This window comes from Solea solea, chromosome 7 (assembly GCF_958295425.1).
Source record: "Solea solea chromosome 7, fSolSol10.1, whole genome shotgun sequence".
NCBI lineage: Eukaryota > Metazoa > Chordata > Actinopteri > Pleuronectiformes > Soleidae > Solea > Solea solea.
In genome coordinates, this window is record NC_081140.1 from 14,881,372 (window position 1) to 14,902,051 (window position 20,680).

General features: G+C 37.9%; 1 protein-coding gene across 1 annotated transcript; it reads right to left on the reverse strand.

The window, feature by feature from the left end:
* Positions 1-2,629: 2,629 nt before the first annotated feature.
* gosr1 (golgi SNAP receptor complex member 1) lies at positions 2,630-20,642 on the reverse strand. The gene is made up of 9 exons (XM_058634874.1): positions 20,559-20,642; positions 19,595-19,706; positions 18,419-18,506; positions 17,531-17,638; positions 17,272-17,363; positions 10,746-10,820; positions 6,502-6,531; positions 3,404-3,486; positions 2,630-3,256 (listed from the first exon to the last, which is right to left on the reverse strand). The coding sequence occupies exons 1-9, from the start codon at positions 20,590-20,592 to the stop codon at positions 3,132-3,134; spliced, it is 747 nt and encodes a 248-aa protein (XP_058490857.1). The 5' UTR covers positions 20,593-20,642; the 3' UTR covers positions 2,630-3,131.
* Positions 20,643-20,680: the final 38 nt, after the last annotated feature.

The window sequence follows — 20,680 nt, forward strand, 5'->3', positions numbered from 1 at the left end:
TTGTCAAAGCATCAACTTCAAAACACATGAACCCAAGCTGCCAAGACAAGCGTTCGAAGCCAAATGGAGGAGAGAGCCGGGAGGACAGCTTTAGGGGCCTTTTCCATGCAGCGTCTTTTGATTACAGAAATACAAAAGTATTTGGCCAAACCTGTTAGGTATTGAATTCAGGTTGTTTCAACCCTTATCTCCAATGAAGGGCAATCTCTCAGCGTATCAAGACATTTTGGACAATGCTATGTTTCCAACTTTGTGGCAACAGTTTGAGGAAGACCCTTTTTTCTATTCCAACAAGACTGTGCCCCAGTGCGCAAAGCAAAGACTAATAAGACATGGTTTGACGAGTTTGGTGTGGAAGAACTTGACTGGCTCGCACAGAGCCCTGACCTCAACCCCATCCAACACCTTGGGATGAACTGGAACAAAGATTGTGAGCCATGCCTGCTCGTCAAACATCAGAGGGTAGAGAATAATATGTAGGGCTACCATATTAACATTTTATGCAATTTACCATTTAAATGCTGAATATTATGCATTCAATTGCATACACATTAATTCCAGTGCTTACTCCTAATGATTATCACAGTTTTTATAAATAATATGAAGGACATTTTACTAAGTGATCATATGGACACATGCAAGTGAGGTGAAGTGAAATAAGCTTGCGGGCTACCAGGTGCCCATGGGCACCACGTTGGTGACCACTGCTCTACAGAATGAATGGGCACAAAATCTCATAGAAACACTTCAAAATCTTGAGGAAAGATTTCCAAGAAGTATGGAAGCTGTTATAGCCGCAAAAGGGGCACCAACTTCATATTAAAGTACTGTATATGTAATTGAATACGTCATTACAGGCCTTGTTGGTGTAATGGTCAGGCGTCTGAATACTTTATCCATATACATATAGTATATTAATTTCAATGGAGACACACTTTCAGATGCACACGCAACCGAGAGGCTACTGTTTAGACGACTATTATGGCAAGAACGACTCAACTAAGTAAAGACAGTCCATCGTTACTTTAAGACAGGAAAGTAATTTAATCCGAAAGATTTCAAGAACTTTGAACATATCCCCAAGAGCAGTCGAGAAAAAAGCAGACACATTGTTCAGTGTGTCTGTGAGCGTAACTACAGACAATCTTGATCCTCTCAGACATGTTTTCTGCTAAAGCTGGGGGCCAACTACACAACTTTCACAGTCGTTCCAGATTTTGAAAAGAGAGACTGGTGTCAGTCGATTTTTTTTAAAGACTGGGGATCACACGTTCAACAACTGGGCCAGAGGAGGGATCACAGACTACACGATTTGCCAAACCAAGTGAAGCCACCTGAATGCATCAAACTCCCTATGAGAGTGACAGTTTAAAGGGTACACAAACCTCGCCATTGTTGATTTGACATTCCTGCTTCTTCCTGTTGTCTTCTGATGCCATTTTCTCCACTTTTTTCTCACCATTGACCGTTGGCAACATGTGTTTGCAGTTGGTATTGAAAATGAGTACACACAAAAAGGTAAGTACCTCATGTCAGTGGCTACTCTGAAGAATCTTAAGAGTGTGTTTACGCCTAATAGTCCATTTTGCTGGTCCACACCTGATGGAAATTTGAAATATTGTTAAATTTTTGCTTCATGTTCACAAAGGCAAGTCTCAAACACACTAAATTGTAAACAAAAGTCATACAATTAGAAATACCGTTCAGTTCTTCTCAAATATGTACGCCGGTAAAAAGACCAGATAATGGATCATTGGCAGGTCCATCTGTCCTGCTGCACTGGTGATAAGCAGCGCACTGAAGGTCAGCCGGAGGCTGGTGAGTCGGGCATGGTGGAGCAACTGCTCCCTCCGTGTTCTCATCCACATTTCCCAGTGAAGAGCGGAGAGGACCTAGAGGGGAATCACCGATAGTCAGAGTGGACTTATGCCACTAAACAGCCTTCATCCTCGGTGTCTGGGAGTACCCAACTCTTTCTCCTCCACAGGTAAGATTAAGATAAAATGCAATTAGCCCAGCTAGCATCACAGTGGCAGGAAGATCCTGACCCGCAGATGTTGCCCTCATCCTCCTGCTTGCGGCCAAGAATCAATGGAGAGTTGGCCGCTCCATGCTGCTTTGGGCTGATAATACTGCAGAGAAAGAAATGTTGAGACCTGCAAGACATGAAAGATGGACGTACCATTTTCATTTCTGTCCATTTGTGGCTCTCATCCTTGTTCACCCTTCTCCTCACTTGCGGTATAGATGAGAACGCTGAGGATGCAGCTGTAAATACTACGCTTTCCAATGAAAGGTGCAGAAAACTGCAACAAAATTCACTTGCAAGTGGTCCGAGACCACTGGACCACACTAAATGAGGCTGGTGTGAATGTACACTGAAATATACTTATTTTGACTTGGTTTTTTTTTACTACATAAGTCCACAAGTGTTCCTTCATTGTTTCGATGTCTCCTAGAAAATTATATAAATAAAGAAAAACATTAAATGAGAAGGTGTGTCCAAAACTTTGACTGGTAGATTTCCCAAAAAACAAATAAAATGTAATTGTTAACAGGCATGGTTTAGTTTCTTAATGTTTAATTCCACTAAAAAAAATGGAGGGATAATTACACATTTGAAATCATGGATTTTGAAATATAAAATGTATTTAATGCATGGATATATTAGTGTCAAATACTTTTGCACATATTGATATGAATAATTTATTAATTCACATTTTACAGCCCACAATGAAATATTCATCCCACTTGATCAATTAAAAATGACTAAAAAAAAAGAAAAAAATAATTATGCATCACAGTCTCTTCACGGTTTCAACAACACTGCCTCTCGTTCCAAGTGAGTTATTAATATGATTCTTTAAAATCTAGTCTTATCTGTACTTTTGGTCTCCATTGCCTTCATTGCAGAAGAGTACCCAATCACCAGGTCCCTATTTGTCCACTGCTAAATACAAGTTCAGTAGTTCATGCTGGACACATTTTTTTTCAGGTCTAAGAACCTAGACCTAGAGAAAGTCCTTTGGCTCAGTGTCATCTAGCCTCCTCCTACCACTGAGCTTAGTCTCCTGGGGGTCTCGCACCATTAAAAGCACATCAGTCCAGCTCCTTTTCACTGGGCCTGGATTTCAGTGAAAAGCATAAAGGAGAAGGAGAATGGTGCAGACACCAATCACCGAGCCAAGGATGAGAGAGTCTCGTCGCTTCCGCAGGTTGATTCGTTGGATGAGATTGTTAATGGTAGGGAAACGGTCTATGAGAGTCAGAAGTCAAGGAAGTTCTCATATATTTGCATTATATTTCTTTTATGTGATTAGAAATAACATATAAAAACAATCGGTGTGCTTTCTTCTAATCTACTCCCTGCACACGCACTAACTGTATGCAGCACAAAGGATACTGGCCAGTGTGTTGACCCTGCTCTGTATGGATTTCAGCATGCCCCTTTGGGAGGTCATGTTCTCCTTGGTTGCCATGGCAATACTAAAAAGACAAAGCAAAATTAGTTGAGAGGTGACAATACTACATGTACTACAGTATCCAGTTTCAAGGGTCAAGAGGTGAAGAACTGTCAAATGGGACAACAGAATCAGTGCATTTAGAAAATATTCAGACCCGTTTATGTATATAAGACAAATATAACCCCTTCCATCTGTACATGGTAACACATAAAGATAGTGAAACCAGTGAAATATCACATTGACATAAGTGTTCAGACCATGTGCTTTGATACTTCAAATTTAATGTACCTCATTTTATTTTGATTATTTTTCCACATTTTGACACATGCATTAAACTCAAATGACAGGATGATTTAGAAAACAGTATGTCTGCACAAAGAACAAAAATAAAACCTAAAGACAAATTTAATGGTGCTTTGTAATAGCCTGGCCAGCTTTGGCAGTTTTTCCACTGGGACCTGTAAGTATTAAATCCAATCACCAACAATGAAATTGTGCCATAATATTCGGACAGAAGATCAATAACATCTACAACCTCCACACATCAATCTATCCAACAATAGAGGATATAAGCATTGTTCCCAACTACATTCATAGTCAAGACAAGCACAGAGACACATCTAAGCATTGAAATATAGAAATGCTATATAGCATACAGTATTTTCAGGCAAAAGAGGAAAATAGAGGGACACATTTTTGCTAATATTTCATTTAAAATCTACTGTTAAGCATTTAACTATTGCCATTAATTACATACAACACATACAGGTCAATCTGCCAAGCAAATGAATCCCAATCAAGTAATCAGTCATTCACACACACTTCATTTTAGGATGGGAAACACAATGAATATCCTCCTGCATGGATTACATTGGGCCTGGGCTTTTAGAGGGAGGGTATAGAATAGCTGCGATATTCTATCTTCTTGCTCTCAAACTGGGGCCTCAGCAACTTTCAGAGCAAGAAAGTACAGCTGTGCAGTTGGCAAGAAAAGTTTAAGGCTCTACGTTTGCCTTCTGTGGCATCTATTACACACAGTAATCGATAAGAGGTGCCAAGCAGACATATGGGTCCGTCCCTCCTACAAAGAGAGATACTGAATCACACACACTTTTCCTTATTACTTAATTAATCTCCACCTTAAGACGTTCTGAAGCTATCTAGACATTTAAGATTTTCAGATCCTGTTTACATCCTGACAAATAATGGATTTTTGAGTAGAATTTTATATTTAAAATATTTGATTACTCAGATAAAAGCAGTATCTTAACATAAACACTAAATACATTTTAAGTGTTGATATAACTCCGTAGCCACATTACAGTCCAAAAAAATAAACGCGTGATGGACAAACTTGTCTCAGACCTAGTCCATCCTGTTGTTTCTTGTCACATATCAATTGTCGCAATACTGATACATCTGATCTATCGACCTATACAGTTTTTTCAATCTTGTTCCAATCACTACACCTCTTCTGTGACGTGAAGCAGATGTTGATGTGCCACAGCATAGAAAACAAGGAAAACACCATATTTCATTAAACTGTCAATGCACGGTGCTGTAAACTTCACAGAGTTAATTTGCTCAACAGACAATTAGTACAACAGTTGTTTTCTTCACTGATTACGTAACACTTCAGTGTCCACAGGGAATACACTACTCCCACTCATCCCATAGAGACAGAGCCCCAGAAGAGGCAGGACAAAACAAAGTTATCGAAATCAACACAGTTGTTTTGCTGACTGGTGATGGGGCTCTGTGTGTGTGTGTTGCATGTCCCTGATTTCATTATTACAGGTAGAATGTTGACAGTGGTCAGGTTTAATGTCAAAGAAATGCAATTTAATGACATTAACCCAAAGTAACCAGTGTTAATGTGCTTTGTCTGTGTTTTCCTATTACAGGCTATGTTACAGGACAACGTTTGCAACCAAAAAAACAGAAGACTGAATTGAGAGCACGTTTTTGAGCATGTGAGGTCAGAACCTGCAGTGTCTAAGTTTGAGTGTGTGATAGGTGGGGTGTGTGGGTGCTGGTGAGGTCATGGGATCTCTTGCGGTTGGAGTTTGCTGAGGGGACGGTCCGCAGTCTTGGCCTGGATCTGTGTTTTGGGATCATGTTCTCCTCAGTCAGGAAGAAACTCTTTGCTGACTTCAGCAACCTGGACAAGCCTTTATCTCAATATTAACCAGCTCATGAAAATCAGAGCTGGACGATGACCATTTCTTTCACACTCTATGTGATCAGTAGGGGATTTTAATCGGGCTGAAAAGGGAAAAGGCAACGGCTGGGAGGAGCTCAGGGGAAAGAAGGACCGGTAGAGATGGATTACACACTTGAGCAAGTCTCGTGTAATGCACATCAAGCCCTTGATGTGTATAATCCTTTTATCATTGAAATGTTTATTGATACAAACTCAAGGTCCAAAACATTACACATAAAAAGGCTAAGGTGAAAAAGCCAATGAAAATAAAACATTTTTGCTGGATTGCAAATGATGGGTTGTGAGTGAGTATACAACAATAAATTGACTTGATTTTAGATTTGGATGAATTCTTGATAAATTCAAACTGTGTTTAAGAAAACATTGTGAATTTGTTAGCTCTTGCAGGCTAGCTTGTCTTTTCTATAACAATCCAATGTACACAGCTGTACTTGGAGACATTTGTCCTGCCAAACTGACACAAACTCACTAGCCATTACTGCATTATGTCATTATTAAATTATCCCAAGCCACCTATGCGTTAATCTGTTTTCAGAAAACAGATTTATAGTTTGTTGTGACCAGGACAAAATAACAGCCCCATTTCATTTACATTTTCTTTCTTCATTTTCATTTTCTAGGACTACAGAAAAAAAAATGTCTTCTACGCATCTAGACGAAGAATGAAGAACAATAAACCCAAGCCATGTTAAATATGAGGTTGTGGGCTTTTTTGAGTCGGGTTTTCAGGTAAATAAGACAATGAAAGAGGGTTGATGGCTGTCACATATTAATATATGTCCTCCAATAAGTGCAAGCCAAAGCAGGTCTTACCTTATTGTGTCATCCATCAATCTGTCCGAACTGTAGACATGAGAGGGAGAGGGGGAGGAGAGGTAGTTAGTTACTGTTCTGAGGCAGTGGAGCAAAACATAGACTAGCATTTAACATCATGGGGACAGTTACCAAATTTAGGTCTGGAATGATGAATACTGAGCTTATTGGTACTGGTGGTGCAAGGGACAGTGGCCATCACAATGATTTATGCAACTTATCTGCAATGTGTGCCAGACAAACACACATTGTTCTCTCTCCCAAGACCCATTCATACTTAAAAATAACGTCAACTATATACTGTACATTAAAGATTGCATTGAGATTGCACTGTTGTACCTGTAAGTGTTGTTTTAACTTTCCCAATCTGTAATATGCAGGCCCAAGCACCAGGGAATTTAAGTTTTCTGTGAAGCTTCTGCATTAAACAATATTGGTCTTCTCCTCATGGGTTTAATGAGACTAAGTAGACCCAGAGAGGAATCCACCTCAGAGACATAGAGCTTAACCTTCTGCTTAACCATCAGGGAGGGAGGGAGTGTCAGATGTTTGCGCTAGACCAACCGGGAATCCTGGGAGAGAAACACACCCACCCACCCACACAACCACACGCACAAAAACAGTTTTGTGTCTCGGGTTGCTCATAAACAACAATGCTCTCAGCAGTTTATGTCCAAATTGGAATCAATTTATGATAATGTTCCTGAGTAATAAAGCAAACCAAACACACAAAACTGCTGGGATTGTATTTCATGGTTCAATGTCCATTCAATAGCTCCACATTACCGGTGAAATCCTCAGTATGTAGTTTCAGCCGAGATCTTAATGTTCTTTATCCCACACACAAATTACAAGAACATCAAACTCATACCAAACCACAGCCATCGCAAACATTTACACCATCTCAAAGGTCATTTTTAATATCGCACCTCATTCCGTTTTCTGGCTTGTTGACCAACCATAGTGCTGAAGTTAAGAAGCAGCATAATTCTGCGTCTGTCGTGTATCTCTTCTTTTGGGACACTTCTGTACTAGTCACCAGCCAAGCTGTACTGCACCCTCTTATTTACTTTTTTGGCACAGTTATAAATGTAAAGCTCTAACTATTCTATTTAATTTGGCAAAAAATAAACATTTTGCAATTCTCGAATGCTGAATAACACAAATATCCTAAATATTGTCTGAAATTGATGTGAGAGGGTTTAATGGAACGTTTATACATTATTTTTGTTTTTATTAAAAAAAAGGGAAAATTTAATGTTAATTAACATGCTCATTTCACAAGTCATGTAAATGTACCAGATGTAGCTATTGAAGCTCATTTTCATCTGCAGTCCCTGGCAGGTTGATAAACCTTCAAGAAAAAGCCTCTTTTTAATCACATCGAAACATTTCATTTGTTTGTTAACATGTTAAACATACAGAGAAAGATGGATGAGTGAGAAGGTCTTGTATGACTCCTCTTGAGTGGTTTACTTTGTAAGCAAGAGGGAAACATACGACACCTGCATATGCACATGAACTGTAAGCAAGTGTTTTTGCTGAGACAAAAAGTTTTTTTTCTTAATCCGACTGATGCTAGACAACATGTAGAGTATAGCTATCCCATATGACTGTCCCCACATTTCTACAGTTGGGTATTGTTTGTTACTGATAGATTCAAAACGGTGCTGGTGCTTAGCAGGTGCCTAAACCAGGACTTTTTATTTGGACAAATTTGAAAATGGCCTTTATTAACACAATTTGGTCAGGTAGATACTGGGATGGGCATGGATATTTGATTATTTGTTGGGAGTATTAGTCATTACATTAAAACAGATGTTTCGTCAGAGATTGCAGTCATAAAAAAATATTTCTACTCCACACAGAATTTGTGGTACATCTATTATCACAAGGCAGTGGCAGCAGCAAGCATTTGGTCAATAGACCAAATGTGTAATGTGCTGTGAAATTTAAGACGTTTCATGAATACATCTAGAAGTAGCTCCTCTAAGTTTAATACGCCTAATATGCTGCAGAAGTGATTCAATTTACCAGGGTCTTTGAATGCAATAGCTCAATCAATCAATAGCTGCCCCTCTTAGTGCAACACCCTTAATTATTAGAAAAAAAAGGCCACCAACTATGTAAATTTCTCGGTCTTAAACAAACTGACCTGAAAAGATTATTTTTCTATTATTAGGAGCAACAATGCCCTAAACATGAAGCAGAATGTGCTTATATGAAGACCAGACAGGTTAAAATAACACAGTAGCAGACAGAAGGACAGAGAAAACAAAACCTTCAACTGTCTCTCGATATTGTTCAGCTTTTAAAACATGAGCTGAGAAGCAAAAGAGAGAGAGTTTGTGTGAGCCGAGGTGAACTTTGATTCATGGAGATTTATATGCAGGGTGGGGACGGAAGAAAGATTTATGTTTTGTTCTCTCCATCATCAAGCTGCAGCAGTAGTGGTAAGATATCTCGGGCAATCACATTCATGTATATGGGAACGAGTGGGCTCCTGCTGTTTTCCCTAGCCAATAGAGTTTTGCTGCAGTCATTAAATTGCTAATTAGCTCCAAGCTAATTGCCTCCTCCAATATGATTTATACACCCACCCTGCCAAAATGGGGAACTACTGAAAGTAAATTACAGAAGGAACTTAACAGGCTTTGACCTAAGCTGTTAAAGCATAAACAAGCATAGACCAAAAAAAAAAAACACAAGGAAATAATCTACTGTAAGGCGTAAATTTCCCTAGTTTCATTGTGTCAAAAGACATCCTATTTGACAGGAAGTCCTTAACAGGGTGACCACTGCCATTAGAGTTGGACCAGCATGAACTTTTAATGGTCTTGCCCCTCCCTCCCTCTAGTTTATTCATGAACATGGACCTTTAAGACCCAAGAGATGGAAATTTAGATACTGAGATGTAAAAAGACACAGAGCTAAAAAGAAAGGTCACATATATAATAAACAAGTGTCAAATTACAGTTTACAATTGCAATTTTATATTTCACCAGATCCATTATTTGATTTCATGAAATGAAATTAAAAATGATCTTGTGCATGCAAGATGATTATTTTGTTGGAACACACTGAACACATCCGATTCCTGCTTATGACAACCCTGTGTCTAAGAGCTAAAAGGAGCAGAAATGTCTTTATAAATCTTTAATAACTGAGTTGTCTCCAACTCTGAGCTGTTAAAGTTAAGCAATTTATAAATTTGCATACAAAAAAAGATCCTGTGCGCACAAGAAAATTGCAATACAATATAAAATAATTTAAGAATAAAACAAGTGCTCAGTGGATAGTTGCTTTATCTGAGAGATCAGAGGCTTAAGTGATAATCACTTGTGTGCACAAGATAGAGCAAATAACACTTTGTGGGACTTTATGCAGTCTGTAAGATTATTTTTATTGGACATGATGTATTCTTCTATTTTACAGGTTTATGTAGTTGAGTTCACTCACTGTACAGGACATGAGGCACTAGACTATAATTAGTTAGTGTTTGTTTTTTTAAGTTGAAGCAAACATTAACCCACAGAGAAAATTAATCAGACTGCTTTGTAAGTATAGACAATGATGTTAAAAGTTCTTCAGAGGTCTGGTTTGTTTTTGTGGTGCATGTGAATAACCTGCTGATATCCAATTTTACCTTCCACATAGGGTGCCAGTCACACACAGGTACACACATACATATTTCACAAACTTTGCAACCTCGTGCTGTTCTGCAGTACTTGAGAGTCATCCAAATGACAGAAGGACACTAATTAGGTTGCTGGCAGATCATGGTTTTTACCAACTGTGTCAGTATGCCTAACTTTAAAATGCAAAATCAAACAACTATAAAAGGTGTGCTTTATAAGACCCCCAATATACACATGCCCACGCTTCAGTCTAAATCTGTTCCTTCTTGAACAAAGCATTAGGCAAAGCACAAAGAGGGTTTATTATAACCAGCCAGGAAAGCACTCAAATACAGTCTACTCCACTTTCTCTATCCTGAATTATACATCAAATTCTAGATAAATGGCTGCAACATAATGAAAACATCTCATCTGTTAGAAAGTAAAAGCATTCAGAGATAAAGTACGAGTGCGAGTGCTTAAGAAGCAGGCCTCAGCAATAGCAACGATTTCCTAATGTTATCCCCAATGACTGTGCTGCATCATCAAAATGAATTCAAGATGAATCATTAAGCCAGATTATTATTAAGTTCAAATACGGTAAAGGAAAATGTGCAGGAATCTTACTTTCTCAGATGCTCGTGCTCCTTTAGAAACAGCTCTGTTCTTCTGTTGTTGACCCCAGAGCCGCTCTTGAACGTCCTGAAAGGAACATTAAAATACCTTTGTAAAAACAACAGGATCTCGTGAGAGCAATGTCAGACATATTTTTTGATTCATGTGACAAATATTCTTCAAAATACTGTATCTGTGAGAATCTGAATCATTTTGTCAGATAAATAACTACTATGTCATCCATTTATTGAAACGTGTCACCACGACCACATCTCAAGATAAAGAATCACTGACCAGTTTGCAAATTGAGGTGACTTATTGATAGTCTACCAACATTAAACCATTTTCATGTTCATCAGTCTGAACATTAGGTAATGAAATAATGTACTTCAGCTGTATTTGCATTTTTTCTTCTCTTTATGTTAGCGTCTCCGCTAAATTCATTCAAACAATACATACTTCATAATTTCAGTTCACAAAAATCAAACAGAGGCAGAATAATATCTATGACAATGTAAATCCCCAAAAATGAAGATGGAATTTTAGTGGCAACTGGGTATTTTGCAGCAAATAATCTCACCTAAAGCCAGAAGCCATGAAGTTTCTTCTGTGTAGACAGTTTTCCTAATGAAGTATCAGACGGCGCCAATGTCACTACAATCCCTGTACCTATTTTTCAGTAAAAGCCTTCTTGTGGTTCACCAGCAGAAAGCCTTTAATGTGAAGCAGCAGGAAATATTCATTTTGCATAAGCAATAACTTAACATGGCAAACACAGCACCAGTGTGATTGCTATAGAAGAAAACCCCAAAACAAATCAAGCAAGAAGAAGATGGCAAGCAAGAAAAACACAGCTTCTACCACAATTACAACATCTTATTTCTACAGCAATAATACACTTACAGCTAAAACATGACAGAGATGGGGATCCTGCTGATGAGGCCATAGGGAGGCAGACTGGTTCTCCCTTGCCGAGTAGCAGGAGTTAAAATGCCTAGAATCACAGCTCAGCATGCCACAGCCTGGCAAATGTCACGGCCTGAACGCCTCCTGTTCAGTTGTCAACAAACTGGGTTAGGCTTATTTACACTATAATCCTCCATCAAACTCACACCCATCCTTGTCCTTCTTTATCTATTCTTTGGTGTTTTATGGCACTTGGCATCTGTAATGTTGCATTACTGCCTTCTTCTCTTCTAAGCCATCACCTTCTCCTCACAACTACCCACTTCCAACTGAAGAATTAAAACATAAATAATATATGTGCAGAACAGAAAGGCAGTCATTAAATCATCGAAGAACCACTGAATTATCAATGACTCAGTTTAGGAGAATTGTCAAATTCTTTTGATTTTGTGAATGGGTAGCCAATGAAAATGGTTCAAAAAGAGTTGGTCATTGATAAACTATTTCTTTCTGTAAGCTTTATCCACATACTGTGAGAGAGCTCTGGCTCCATCTTCAAACTGAAAACAATAGTACAGTACAATCCCAGATTAATAAAAGAACACTGAGCTATTTGGAAGCAAAGCAGTCAAAGATAATGGACGGCTTGTTATACCACTTCCAGAGTAAACACATCACGCCACCCATTCTCTTTGGCTTCATGCAACTCTGGCTTTCAGCATCCGCAAACAGCTGACTCTCACTTCTCTCCTGCATTTCTGGTCATTTAACAGCCCCACCCTACAGATAAAAAGCAGGGGAAGGAGGGTGGGGGGGACCTGTGTAACATGAGTCTGCACACATATATACAGTACCATAAACATCCTACCCCACCCAGCTAAGCAGTCCGAGAGCAAATGTGCCTACTTAATCCCCACTGCACCCTCCAAATCCACTGAATGGAAATACTATATTCAGTGCACACACAGCACACTCCACAGCGGCTGCTCTCAGCCCTGACTGGTTGCCTCGCCGACAGGGCTGATGCCTTTCTGTAGGTGCTGGAATTGCCTGTACTGACAGCCAGCTTCCTCACTACATTAAAGCTTTTTTAAAAGGGCACAAATGTAAATCACAGGCCAGCTGTCATTTTTGTTGCCGACATTTAAAATCAAAGCATGAGCAGAGGGAGCGTTAGGTCTGAGCTCAGCTCTTTTCCATGCTGTTGTTGTGAATGGACCAGCTGTGAAAATGTAAATGTATGTATGCGTACATGTGAAGGCGTTTTGTTTTTTTTGTCCACAGTCTGCATGCAGCTACTGATTCGATTAAATATCATACTGCCCATTCAGGTGTTTGTACAAATCAAAAGGATGTGCACTATTTCTTTTAATTAGAATTACTATGGATTTTTTTTTTGGTGCATGCATTGTAAACTTGAATAAGCATTAAAAAAAAAAATCTACAGTGAACAGCATCCTGACCGGGTCTACTCTAAGATCTAGTCCAAGATCTCTACTGCCCTCTACCTGACAAAAAGGACAAAACATTTAGTGGCAGCAGACACATCTGGCATAATGTATTTCAAAACTACACAAAATTCTACAATTCTACAAGTAATTGACAAAATCAAAACTGTATTATTGTTGCTGTTGTTATGATAGATTGAATGCTGGTTTGATAAAACCAAGTGATAAGGTATCTGGAAGATTTGGGTAAAATCTCTTTAACCAAGGGCTTCCTGGATTTGGAAAATTGCAATTCAAACTATGTCTGCGATGGAACATTACTTCAAGAGATACAATTTAAAAAATAAATACTGTACTCTAATGCAAGAATGAAAACCTAATGATTTAACATGTATGCACTGCATTTCTAAATTGGCATAGAACAAAGAACAACCCAAAGTAGAATGATTCAACTGCAGCCTCCACAATTTGCTAACTGTGTTTCAAATTGCAATTTTGATTTGATGAACAATTAATTGCTTAGCCCTGGTCTATGCCTTTATAATTTGGAGAAATTAATGTCATTTTGCCCATTTATTAATTAACACAAACACAACTGAGATAATTAATCTTCTCTGTGCACCCCTCTGAAACTCAACCTCATCTTCCCACATGAAAGGTCAATGAGAGAGTTAAAGACTTTTCAAAACAAATTATCTCACCTCAACTCATTGCACTTTGCCATAACAGCAGCAATTGTTAATCCCCCCACGTTGAGTTCAGACGGCTCCTGCACTAACAGCCCCCGAACACATTAGTCATCATTAGCCTGAGCACCGGGTCAACAACACTGACTCATTTCTATGCATTAGATTCATCAGCACTGAGCCTATTAGAGGGGTCAGTGAAACTCCTCAGCAGTGTAATTTAAAAAGAAGATCGAGTGAACTGTTGCATGTAGTGCTGACCTCATGGGATGTTGCCAAGTAGCTTTATAGTTAATTTTGCACCGGTGCAGTGTACCTTAATTACGGCTGCTCCTAATGATTATTTTCATTATCTATTATCTGTCGATTTGTTTTTTTAAATTATTTGTTTGGTCCATAACATGACAAAACATTTAGAAAAATGTTGATCAGTGTTTTCAAAACCTCGAAATGTCGTTTTGTCCACAAACCAAGATCATTAAATTGATTTCTATAATGATTTCTTAATATTCACATTTAAGAAACTGAACAATCAGAGAACTTGTATTAATTGTAAAAAAAAACAAAAAAACGATAATTGAACATTAATCTAACTATTTTGATAAAGTGATTAACCGTTGCAGCCCTAGACTCAATTTACAATTGGGTAATAGTGGCTTGGTAGGGCATTTACAAAAGTGTTTTGTTATTTATTATTATTTTTTACTTAAAGATATAATTATCACAAACAACTAAACTTTGTGTATTTTACAAATTAAGAATAGAAGCTGACATTTCTCCTCCAAACAAGATGCTAAAAAATATACTTACATCACCTCTTCTGAGTGTTTTTGCAGCACATTACGATATCACAGTAAATCTGGCCTTTGTCTAGTTAGACCTACAGCGTTATTACTTTGACATTTGTTTTATTTTTTGTCATAATTAGCAAATTATTAATTCTCAGGGTTAATACACACTTTCTGGGTTGACTTTCCCACTTTTCCAGCACCTTACTGCTGTGAAACATTCATATGTACTCAAAATTATTATTTCAGTCTTTTTAATCATAATAAAAGACATGGTCTGAAGCTTAAAACTACTGAATTACTATTACTATTATTATTATTATTATTATTATTATGAATAATAATAATTTGTGAAAGAAATACAGTCAGAATTTAGTTTAGTTTATCAAAAATTCCCCACCCATAGGAACCCTGTATTCAGTTCAATTGTTTAGTGAGGTCACAATGACCTTGACCACTGGCCACCAAATTCTGATCAGTTCCTCCTAGAATCCAATGTTGGTGCAAAGCATAAAGACATTCTCACCACAGTTTCTTAAATACCTAATTTACAAGAACAAGAAGACCAGAATATATGATGAAATCGGCCAAAGCTTTTATCAATACACCAGCTTTTCCTTCGTCTTCAAGCGTAAAAAATTCAGGTGTTTTAAATGTACAAAAATGTGCATAAAATAAAACTGATGGAAATACACCTAATACCAGTATTAATTTAAGACAGAGACAATAGTCACCGAAGTGGCAGTGTTTATATCCATTAAATATGGCATGTGCAAATTCTTCTATGACCACATATGATTATTGCTTTTAACCTGTAAGAAACATAATCAAATAGCAATATGGCTGAAAACATACTAGGAAACAGGCATGCCAGTGGCTTAATGCTATTTTAGCATTACAACACGATACCCTGATAACAAAGAATTACTGTATCTGAGGCCTATAGAATATGCATGCCAGCATGAGGCAGCTGTAAACTATCTGCATACAAGATGGATGAGTTCATGAGGTAAATCAATAGGAATCCTGCAGTGCTCACCGTATACTCACCACTGCATCTTACAGATCAATAAGCCATAAAAAACGACAAGAGTCATGGTCTGGGGGAGCCTCCATCTTACTTCAATACACTGACTCACAACTGAGCCAATCTGAGGAAAGGACACACTTTCTCAATACAAGGCCAGAGAGGCAATGAATTGTCTTAGGTTTTAATGGCCAACATTTTTCAAGAGTGTGCCAAGTGGAAGTCAAGGTTCAACTATTGGAATAAGGAATAAGGGCTACAACATAGGAGAACCATGAATGATTGTTTGTGCTTTTTTATTTCTCCATGGCCACTCACAATGTTTTCCCTGCCTTTGTAAGATTTAGGTCCCGTTCCTAAGCACTTTAGTGCAGTGCCAGAACAGAAGACTCTGCTGAGAGTTTTGAAGGGCTGTGGAGGGAGGCAACATTATATTGTCCCTGATAAAAGACACCATTATATTTTTTTTTATTTTAAAAAGAGTTAAAAAAAAACAGCCGTATTTTATCAAAGGTTGAATGTGTGCCATGCCCATGTGTGCCATGCCCATGTTCCCAAATGGAGCAATTACCAGGGCAACTACTGTCTTACAGAGAGTTTTCACAATTAGTTTGTTTCCATAGTGTTGCTTGGTGAGAACATCTTTTAGCAAGTCTTTCAGAGTTTATCAGCCTGTGTTTGGTTAGTCCAGTTTAACCTGTTGCAGCAAAGCATCTTCTGACACTTTACAGCAGAAAACCAGTACATGGGAAGAAAAACTGCCAAACAGCTAAGATACAGATGCAGAGTGACAAATGATAATTGTCAGAGTGAGAGTGAGAGAGAGGAAATGACTTGCAACAGTTTATCAGTCAGGTGACCAGTGGCAAATGTGAGCTGCCAACATACATCCACCTAAACACAAGTGTTGGTAAGCATTGATGCAGTTACACTCCAAAATGGTTATGGTATAGACTGAGTATCTCTGGGTCACTGTGCTGTCTGTAAGCAGGGCGTAGCCTTCATTCACGCTGCAGTGTTTGTGCCTGCTCCACCTGAGATAAAGAGTGAAATTCTCCGACTATGACAAAAGTGTGGTTTGTGCATCAAGATAAGATAGATTTATAGTTTGGCAGTGATGATGTCGGAGGTGAATGGCTCCGCTAATGCAAATGCACGGCGTTCACAGTGTACGCTACAGAGCAGTGGTACCTCAGCATGTCCTGTTAAATTCAAACGCTGACTCAGAACTTGAAATAAAACATTTTATGTGTCCCGGAATGCAGCTTTAAAAACATTTGAGGGGAGAAATTAGTCATTTAGAATTTAAAAATGTGGTTTATGTGTCAAGATAGGACATATTTATAGTTTGGCAGCGATGACCGAGGTAAACTGCCCCAGGGAACTGCTGCTCACAGTGCCAAACACAGAGCAGCATTTGCCTTGGCCTGTTCTATTGAAATTACCTGCTGGCTCTGGATCAGGAACTGATTTTTCGATGATGATAATAATAACTTTCGAATTGTGTTTTTGCATGGAATGCCCATCCCTAAATTTAAGCTTTAGTTTTCTCTCAGGATTGTTGCAGACTTCTCCACAACCTAAGTGGATGGATTAAAAAACGCTAAATATTGTGACTAAGACACTACAAAGACCATAATGTGACAGACCAAAACTGTGACTCATGCAGTGTGAGGTACTTACTCAATATCTTTCCTGACAGACCCTAGCAGGTCTTCTCTCTCCCGTATGGCCAAAAAGTTGCTTTTGGTTTTGTGGAATTCATGTGTGTAATCCTGAGAGGAGAAACAAGTAAAAATGTGAAGAAAAGACCAAGAGCTGGAAAAAAAATGCATGCTCCAAAAAAATAAATAATAATAATAATATAGAAGAGGTAATAAACAGAGTGCTTTTATAAAATATGTTTGAAATACAACACATGCATGTAATTAAGAGGGCAAACCTGTAAGATGTCTCTATGTCTCTGAAGCGTGTGCATGAGTGCAGCATTAAGAGAAGCTGCTCCTGGTGCATTGGTGTATTCAGCCATCTTGTCATTTACTGCAGTCAACTGGCAGAGAGGTGGACATGGAATGGACGGACGCACAGTTAAAAAAAGACAACAATAAAGCATTTAGAATGGTAAAAGAAACAGAGCATTTATTCACTTCACATATTTACACACAAATGTACACATGTCTTTTTAAATGTCTGTGAAAATTACACAATAATTAAAAAGGTTCTTCTGGACTTCTGCATCTCTTCTACTACTATACTTTAACATTTAAGTCTACATTCAAGTTGAACTTTTGTTGTTTGCAAAGTCTGCCACTGAATTGCCCCAAGAGTAATTAGATTTTTTTTTAAATTACATTTAATCATTCAAGGGTCAGTGCTTGCTAATCAAATTAAGACATTTGCCTCCACCGTTTACTGACCGTCTGTTCAATCATCAACTCCATTACACTGCGCACAGGATAAAAAAAAATGCACCGACATTAAAAATGCATTTAACTGAGTAGGAGGCGTGCTGAGGCGCATCCTTGTGTGGGACACAAATTCTGAACACACTGTTGGCACTTTTAATGCCTCACATCATAAGCATGAAAATACTGCACAATGGTTTCCTGCTGCCTTACGATAGCAATGCGCCAACATCTCATTTTAAAACACCCACGGGTGCACTGATGAGCATTTGCTATCAGCACCGGTTAGAAATTAGCAATGACAATTGCGCTGCGGTTTGAACCGGGCCTAAGATAGGGTCCATGGAGTCTGCAGTGTGGACTTTTCCCCTAATGAAAGAAGGGCTTTTCTCCCACAGGCCACTGACCCATGAGAGTTTACTTACTTTAGCCAGCAGCTGTTCAATCTCTACCGACATGGTATCAAACATCCTGTCCTGTGTAGAGTTGTTTAGTAGAGGAGTAGTGTCTGACCTTGGGGAGCAAACAAAAAAATTAAGATAACAATTAAGATACCATTGTAAAATACATATTGATTCAAGTTATTTCATAGAATAAAAGAAAAGGTTCAAAAACATGATATAAAATGGATGCTTGTGAAGGATTTTCTTTGATTTTATAATAATTCTTCCGTTGCTTATCTATTTAAATAATAATTTATTCTTTCAAGTTATTGTATAACCTATTTCTACTTCCATATTGTTCACCTACTGCCACTGTACATCACTTTACATGACATAAACTGACAATGATTTTTCTATTTACAATGCTTTTTTTTAAATGCTTTTTGGTTTCTGGTTCAGTGTGGTAGACGTATCGTTGTTGTTTTCTTAATTTTGTCTGCAACAAACCAAATTTCTGTTGGGATAAAGGTAATGTCAAAGATGAATTTAACATTATGTGTACTTTGGTCAACATCAACCAGATTATAAGACATATCTGTGGAAAACATGAAATTATGTCTACATACTAGGGCTGCTTGATTATGGAAAAAAATAATTATCACGATTATTTGGGTCAAATTTTAAATCACAGTTATTTCAAACGATGACTCAAACGATGACTTGGAATTGAATGGAAATGGAATTTATTGCACGTAAAAAAGCTTTAAAAACATAACATTTTGAATGAATCTGAATGAAACATTAAATGTATTATGTATGAGTATGAAAATAAACCCACCTATTTTTTTTCTGAATGAAACATTAAATGTATTATGTATGAGTATGAAAATAAACCCCCCTATTTTGTAATAATAGTTTTGTTTCAATTATTTTGTTTTTGTAATCGTTTGGGGGCCATAATCAAAAATGAAACACAATTTCAATTAATTGCACAGCCCTACTACATACAAGATGGTATAGTTAGTCATGATATCTTGCTTGCCTCCCCTCCTGTCCTGGGATGTTCACTTCATTCATACAGACAACAATTCAATGTGCTGGAAGGCTTCCACCATTACAAATCCAGATTTTAAAGAATCCCACTACTTTTAAATATTTCAATGCCAGTATCAATGATAACCTATTTTGACATTTAAACATAAGAAAACTAGATCTTACGTTTCTCCTCGACGTCCATCCCTTGGGCTGCTGTAGCTGGTGCACAGTTTACTGAAGGAGACCAACTTCAGGTCAAGTTCATTCTCTAATTGTCTGGCCTGCTTTCGCAGATCTGAGATAGACAAACAAACATAAACCAAGACAAAATATTTCAACAAATGAATTTAAATAATGACATGAAGTATGAAATAAGAGGCAGCAGTAGACCAGTAGCTCCAGTGGTCCTGTGAGCTAAAAATGCTTATTTCCTAAGAAAATTAGATTAACATATCACAGATATTAGAAGGGATACATTTAAAAAACAGCCATGTTATCAGTTTATGGCCTGTGCAATTACTTAACAACAAACAATTGTTATGTATGTTTTGTGCAGAGATGTAAAACCCACGTTTAAGTAGTGTCAGGAACTCAGTCTTTAAATTGTCTCATTGATGTATATATATATATATATATATATATATATATATATATATATATATATATATATATATATATATATATATGTGTGTGTGTGTGTGTGTGTGTGTGTGTGTGTGTGTGTGTGTATATAGATAGATAGATAATTAATCTTTCTTGACATTCCTTAAAGCTAGATCAGCAACAAAGTATGTCCACATTTTATAAGATGAACAAGCTCACTTATTTTATTCAACCACACAGGAGAAAACGTTTTCTGATGATTACCAACTGATAGAGCTGTTTCAACACAGAGTTGATAAAGCGTTTACACAGGCGACACCGATATCACCATCGAGAATAACAACCGACAACTTACACGGCGACGTGTTAGCCACTGTTAGCTTAGCCAGTCGCTGTGGACATGTATGTGTTCAAACTATGAATGTGTGAACTAAACACAGCGGCAGCGACACTGGTAAAATGACGGTTGACCTGGTGAATGTTGCTCTGAGTGTTGTTGTAAAACAGTATTCTGTGTCAATCCAGTCAAACGCTGCCCCCTTACCTTCCCAGTAGTTGCTGCTCCCTATCCCTGCCATCTTTGTTGTCCTACGACGTCACCGAGTTCCGTGTCACGTGTCACTTGAAGAAGCTCCACTCAAAAAAAAGAAAAGGGAAGTGAAATGT

Bases quoted from the DNA above. Each gene is read 5' to 3' on its own strand.
- gosr1 (XM_058634874.1), bottom strand. From the start codon at position 20,592: ATGGCAGGGATAGGGAGCAGCAACTACTGGGAAG. The intron at 19,707-20,558 runs GTAAGGGGGCAG...TGTCTATCTCAG, and splicing joins GAGCAGCAACTACTGGGAAG to ATCTGCGAAAGCAGGCCAGA. The intron at 18,507-19,594 runs GTAAGATCTAGT...TTGCTCCCCAAG, and splicing joins GATGGACGTCGAGGAGAAAC to GTCAGACACTACTCCTCTAC.